This window comes from Hipposideros armiger, unplaced genomic scaffold (assembly GCF_001890085.2).
Source record: "Hipposideros armiger isolate ML-2016 unplaced genomic scaffold, ASM189008v1 scaffold_553, whole genome shotgun sequence".
NCBI classification, from domain to species: Eukaryota; Metazoa; Chordata; class Mammalia; order Chiroptera; family Hipposideridae; genus Hipposideros; species Hipposideros armiger.
Window position 1 is genome coordinate 427809 of NW_017731903.1, and position 7375 is coordinate 435183.

A 7375-nucleotide genomic window follows, 5' to 3' on the forward strand; every position below is an offset into this window, starting at 1 on the left:
TTCTTCAGTCTAGTTGTGGAGGACATTGCTTCACTGGCCCAAGTTGGCACCATCATTGCGCTCTTCCCGGGCAAGGCAGATCAGTCACCGGCTTCTGGACGGCCGCTCACTGCGGCTGCTGGCTACATATGGTAGCCCATGGCAACCCATTGCCACAGGGGCTGCAGCCTACGCCGCCGTCGCCGGCAACTCCCGGCAGCCCAGCTCCAGGTTGAGTTGTTGTTCAGCATCCTAGCTGTGGAGGGCAGCGTCACTGGCCCTCATATGTGGGATCGGAACCGGGGCCCTCTGGCATCCCAAGCCAGTTCTTAACCATTGCGCCACTCGGCCGGCCCTGTCTATCTTTTTTATTAGAGCCATCCTAGTGAGTGTGAAGTGGTATCTCATTGTAATTACAATTTGCATTTCTCCCGTTGGTTGATTTTGAGAATCTTTTCATGTGTTTATTGGCCATTTGAAACAAATTTATCTTACTTTAAAGTTACCTCGGGCCTCCCAAAGGACCATCCAACAACTCAGAAAGGGTTTCTTATACAATGACAGTCTTTATTCACTGTCTCCATGACATCACCATCCCTTTATTCAACACCCATCAGTCCAGATTCTGCGCCCTGCCCAACCTCCCACAAAATCTTCTCTCACCAAGCTCTCCAGTGTCTTAGTTTCTAAATCGCAATGGCATTTTTCAGTCATTGTCTTACTTGCCACTTAGTTTTATCTGGTCATCCTACCAGGCTCCTCATTTGATAGCAGTGATTTTATATTTTAAGAACCTCTTTTGTTTTCTCCCTATGATCTGGTTTGTATATGGTGGGAGTGGGTGCACAGAGAAGGGGAGACCATGTCCAGGTTTGTTGGTAATAGTCTACTTTAGGTGCTTTTGGTGGCAAGTGACAGAAACCCACACTGTTCATATTTCCATCAGAACTGTCTTACATTTTCTTTCCCACTAGATTGAGAATTCTTTGGAGGCAGAGATATAGATTGTTCATTTGTCATCCCCAATGCTCACCATAGTGCCTGGCACACAGAAACTACTCATTGAATGAATAGGCATATAAACTGGAAATCCCAGTCTGAGGAGATGGATCCAGAAGTAAGTCGTAATCAGTGCAGCATTACCAGTGCTGAGAAGATGAAAGGCGAAGTGATTCAGTGCTCTTTTTGACTTGGCCTTTATTTTGCTGGTTTGATAGCTTCATTACTCAAGGCAGTGCTCCAACCAAACAACTCCTTCCTATTTCCACAATAAGCCCTGGAACTCCTTGAGTCCATTCTCCTGTTCTTGAAATTCTTTCTGCCTGGAATGCCTCACATCCTCATCATACCCTGTCCTTTAAGATCCAGCCAGAAATCCCCTTTTCTGCCTCTATAGCCATTTATATTCTTCTTACAATATATAATCATAATTCAAGTCTTTAAAAAGTAGTGTTTACATATTAAACAGCTGTTGTATTAGGGAGTAGGAATTTGTTCTCTTACTTTTCTGAAAATTCAATTTTTTCTCTAATAAACAAATACTTATATTATTTTTAACTTTTTTTAAGAGAAGCAAGATAGAATAGTGACTAAAAAGCTCATATTTTGGAGGTGAAAGTCTGGGTTTGAACCCTGCCAGTGCTATCTAATAACCATATGAACTTGATTCTTTTTATAACATTTTGCCTCATTTTTCTCATCTGTAAAACAGAGGGCAATCTCATGGGTTCTGAGGATTCAATGAGTTAAGATATAGAATTCACTTAGACAGTTCTTGGAACATATATATACTCAATCAATATTTGCTATTCTTCAATAGGAAGAAATTTTGACATTTATCACCTCTATTAGATGACCAGCTTCCGGAAAGCAAATCCCTGACGTTTATCATGTATTTAACATGTGCCTATTGTGGGCCTTATATCAGAGTAGATACTCAGCTAATATTTGCTAAATAAATGCAATTGGATATTTGCCTAAATATTATTTTAGACCAATTTTTTAACTGATGCAATCCCTGAATTTCAGAAGTTTTGTGTGGCTTGGGAAGTATAATAGTTGCATCTGTTTGCCCAGAGAGTACTTTCTCATTCTAAACACAGTTTCAGTACCATGGGTCCACTTGTGCTCGCTCTTGTTGGTACCAAAGGACCAAATTGCTATGATCTAATGAAACATTAACAGAAGCATACAATACGAAAATGATGCAGTAGCACCAAGTGACAGCCACATGACACCTTGGTGGAATGAAGAAAGCAAGAAAAGGAAAACTGTGGGAGAATCAAGTCACAGCTCAGCAAATGGTGATGCAGGATGCCCAGCACAAAAGAACTTGCCCTGTACCTATCAGTACCATATTCATGTTGCAGATGATTTTATTTCATCTGAAAAATCATCTGTCACATTAACGATATTATTTTGATTTTAACTTTTGTAGTTTTATTGGGGTTTCATTTTTACCTGTGTGATTTGATAGTTGTATAAAAGCTATAAACATAAAGACATTTATTGATTATACTTTTATAATCATTTATATTATTTAAATAATATAATTATCATACAAAATATTTCTAGACTTCATAGGGAGAAAGGAGTTCATGAAAGTTTCTTCCCCTTTTAATGGTATTGTTCTTCAAGTTGTAGAGTCACTGAGGATATGAAAAGCCAGCTATGTACTAAGAAAATCTTTCAGGATAGCTAGATTTGGAGAGGTGGAAGGGAGCTGCAGGTATTTGGGAAATAATCCTAGGTCAATATTTGACCAGCATATCAATAAAGATGGGGGGTTTGTGGAGAGAGAGAGAGAGNATTAGGAAGGTTGAGACCCACTGTGCTAGAGCAATGCTTCTCAAACTGCAGCACTTCGCGTTTTCCTGGGGCAGCATTTTTCCGCTGCATTAATTTAATGTTAATAAAGCTGGACAACCGGTGGAGTAAAAAGCTAAGTCAGCAATGGATCGCCACTAGAAAAGACTCCAGACTAGAGAAATTGGGAGCCTACCGCCGGGCCTGGGGCTCCGCCCCCAGATCATCCTTCCGACCTCAGGGGCATTGGGGCGGAAAAGTTTGGAGGCGCTACCGGCTATGGGGCCTCTCTACTCCCCAGCCTTCTCGCTCCACTTCCTTTGCCTCGACCGTCTGCATCGGCCCACGTCCTAGCCTGCCCAGCGGCCCCGAGCCCCGGGGCAAAGGAAGCGCCGGCCACGCCGTGCCGGCCGTCGCCGCAAACCCGGCTCTCCGCCTCCCGGACCTCGGCCCTCAGTTCTGGACCCCTCAACCCGGCCGCACTCACAAGAGGAAGCTCATCTTCTATCCTCGGAGGGGATGGGAGGGGGCGCTGGCCCCCGCCGCGGTCAGGATTCGGAGCCGGCGCGGAAACCGAGAGGGAGCCCACAGTCCTCAGCCCGCCGACAGCAGAAGGACTGGCCGCTGCTGCTCCGAGCCGGGGTCGAGCTGATATAAGCCGGTGCAAGCTGCTGCGCCCACCTCGCCCGCCTCCCCCACCTAAGAGAGCTTAAATGCGGAACCAGCAAAATCTCGCGAGAGAAGGCTTCCCTCTGCCCCGCCCCTCGCCGTCGGGGACTGGACCGCCCCTTTTCACCCCGCCCTCTTTCACAGCTTCATCCAGTCATCAGCTCTCCCAGTCACAGTCGTTAACCCGGGCCTTACTTCTCCGGGAGGAATGGTGGGATTGCGGCCCTGGGACAGTCGTAGTGGGGGTGTGGGTGTGGGTCTGGGTGGATGCGGGGTAGAGGTTGTGAGGGGGAGTGGCTGGCCTTGTATTTGTTGCTGTTGGGTTGCATTCCCTGGATAGCATGGGTCCTCTAAGAATGCTGCAATTTTTAAAAATGTAATTTGACTTTTAAATTGATATGTATTTCATATAGCATAAAAGTCACCCTTTAAAAATGTGTGCTCCTTGGGCCAGCCGAGTGGCTCGCTGGTTAAGAGTTGGCTTGGGAGCACGAGCTCTGAGCAGCAGAGCTGCCTCTCCGGATCCCACATGGGCCAGTGACACTGCGCCCTCTGTAGCTAAGATGGTGAACAACAGCTCCACCTGGAGCTGGGCTGCCTTGAGTCCCCAGCGATTGCTGAGGGCTGCAGTGGGGCTACAGTGGGTTGCTGTAAGCTACCATAAGCTGCCGGGAGCCGCTGTGAGCGGCTGTCCAATGGCCGGCGACAGATCTGCCTCAGCCAGGAAGAGAGCAATGATCACAATACCAACATGGGCCCATGAAGCAACATCCTTCACAACTAGACTGAAGAACAAAAGGACAGCAACTTGTGTGTTCCCCTTCCCCAATTCCCCAATGCTGTTCCCTTACCCCAATTCCTGAATTAAAAAATTCTTAAAAAAATAAAATAGCATAAAATGTATGCTCCATCCAGTGTTTTGTTTTTTAGTATATTCACAGAGTTGTGCAACCATCACCACGATTTAATTCTAGCATATTTTGATCACCCCCAAAAGAAACCAGTACCCATTAGCAGTTATTCACTATTCCTCCCTCCTCCCAACCCCTGGCAACAACTGGTCTACCTTTTTATATGTATTTGCCTACTTTGGACGTTTCATATAAATGGAACCATACAATACTGTATATGGTCTTTTGTGACTGGCTTATTTCTCTTGATGATTTCAAGATTCACCCATGTTGTATTGTAGCGTGTATCAGTACTTCATGCCTCTTCATGGCTGAGTTATATTCCATTGTATGAATATACCTTATTTTATCCATTCATCTGTTGATGGACATTTCTGTTGTTTACATTTTTCCGCTTTTATGAATAATGCTGCTATGAACATTTCTGTACTGGTTAGTCATGAGGAGAAGCAGAGTTTGCCACCCGAAAATATGCCTTTTGGGATAATGATTATTTTAAGCTGGTTATTTTCAAGAAACAAAAGACTCTGAGAGAACCTTTAACTTTCCCCCTAACTGCCTAAAAGAATTTAGATAACCTGCTCCCAAAAGGGAACTACGTATTATCATACGTAACTACAGTTTAATATAAACTAAGTGTGACAGACAGGGAGGAACCTAGCAAGGCCCTTTGATCAAAGTTTCCTTTGTATCCCATTGTTAAAAATGGCCCAGGAAATATTAGTTTACCAAACATTTGCTTTTCCATTTCCATTTGAATTGTCTTCTTGTCCTTTGAAGTCCCAAACTATAATCCCCTTTTCTCCTTAGCTCAAGATGGTATATAAGCCTTAACTGCTCATCTGTATTTTGGTCTTATATTCTTAGGGAAACCCCATATATATACATACATAATAAATTTGGTCATTTTCTCCTGTTACTCTGTCTCGTGTTAATTTGATTATTAGTCCTCCCAAAAGAACTTAGAAAGGTAGGAGGAAAATTATTGCTTCTTCCCCCACAGTCATACGGTAACTACATGTTTAACTTTTTGAGGCACTGTCAGACTGTTTTCCAAATCAGTTTTAATGTTTCCACATCCTCAATAACATTTGCTATTGTCTATCTTTTTTTTTTTTTTTAAAGATTTTTATTGGGGGGAAGGGAACAGTGCTGGGGAATTGGGGGAAGGGGAACAGACAAGCTGCTGTCGTTTTGTTCTTCAGTCTAGTTGTGGAGGACATTGCTTCACTGGNACATGTAAAATAAAATTCATTTAAAAAAAAAAAGAACACATTTATTATTTAAAAAGAAAAACAGTTCTACAACCTTAACTCACCAATCTTAGAAGGAAAAAGAGTTTCATCATCAAGTTGATCCTGAACCCAAGTCATCAAATAGTCAATGTATTTTGGTGCAGAACATTTGATTGGCTTTTTAATATTAGTACCATCTGCCCAGTGATATTCATATCTGAAGAGAAAAAGGTTTTACTGATAAAGTTATCAAAAACATTAACAAATGTGCAACTTATAATAAAAGTAGGTTCACATTTTGTCAACAAAAGTTATATATATCTTTAGTAAATTACCTAAACTTATACTGAAGATTACTGAGAGTTTCCTACAGAATTACTCTGAAATGTGATGGTTAAAACTGGAAGACAAAAGGAGGATAAAGTGGCAGCTGGCAGTGCCAAAATGGATGTCTTCTAACACAGCCCTGGGAAAGATAAAGAAACTGCATTCCTGTCTGTTAGCAGAAGGTGCTGAGGACTGGCAAAGGAGCTGGTAGATCAACACATTCTGAGATCCTTGGCCGTCAAGTTATCACCAATAGAGTAAAGAATATAAAATCCTGTTTCTTGAAGAGGGTGTTATAGAAACATCCTTAGTCAGGCATGCATCTTTCCCCCCTCACCTTTGCTGAGCTAGAATGATTAATGAGACTTATACAAACTTCACTGTGTAAAGCATTTAAGCATAGATAACTTTAATTTTCCTATTTATTTTACTTAAATTTCTTTTAAGGACATTTGAGAACAAAAACTTAAAACAACACAAAATAAAAACATCCCTCCTAAAATACTATAATAAAAATAGGACTACAAACTCATTGGGGACCTATTTATCCTTTATGCCTATAGCAAATTCAAATTCAGAAAAGAGTTTTTTTGGGGGGCCAGCCGAGTGGTGCGTTGGTTAAGAGCTAGCTGGCTTGGGACACCAGAGGACCCTGGTTTGGATCCCACATATGAGGGCCAGTGACACTGCCCCTCTACAGCTAAGATGCTGAACAACAGCTCAACCTGGAGCTGGGCAGCCTTGAGTCGCCGGTGATGGTGTAGGCTGCAGCCCCTGCTGCAGTGGATTGCCATGGGCTACCGTGTGTAGCCAGCAGCCAGCGTGAGTGGCCAGCAGCCGCAGTGAGCGGCTGTCCAGAAGNAGAGAGAGAGAGAGAGAGAGAGAGAGAGAGAGAGAGAGAGAGAAATTATGAGAAAGATTGCTAATTTGCTGCAGGACAATTTTTTCACCAGAGACCCAGCCTATAGCTTACAAAAACTGGGCAGGTTTTACTCCTTCTTTGGCTCAGCTGGCCAGAGAGATCACTGCACACCATCTGGTCACAGCAGATGCTTCAAAGCAGAAGCTAAGCCGCAAATTACAAAGCCACACCAGTACTGCCTTTTCTGAACTTCTCCCCCACCCCCATCTCCTCACACCATTCGTCACACAGTTCTCCTTTCCAGCTCCCTCCAGCAGGATTTGCAACCTTGCATTTTCATTCTGTGTAAGTGTCCTGTCTCCTCACTTGGGAAACCCCAGCTTTACCCTAACAACCTCAGCCACGCAGGGCCTCTTCCCACCTTGGTCACAGTAAGGTTCCTGCCCCTCCCAGCTAGTAGGTGCTCTCTGGGGCAGCTAGTGTTTTAGACCCTGTCACGAGCGAAAAAAGACAGACAGTTTGGTGCCTAAGCTGTCTCTACTGGTTATCTCTCAGGACTCAGGTCACAGTTGTGAAAGAGAAATCCC

The 7375-nt window shown here is 43.6% G+C and overlaps 1 protein-coding gene across 1 annotated transcript in view; it reads right to left on the reverse strand.

The window, feature by feature from the left end:
- Positions 1-3911, reverse strand: part of MOB1A (MOB kinase activator 1A) — a 23923-nt gene extending 20012 nt beyond the window's left edge. The window contains exon 1 of the mRNA XM_019623530.1: positions 3272-3911. Coding sequence (XP_019479075.1) covers positions 3272-3285 — 14 coding nt within the window. The 5' untranslated portion in view covers positions 3286-3911. The remainder of the gene's footprint in view (positions 1-3271) is intronic.
- Positions 3912-7375: the final 3464 nt, after the last annotated feature.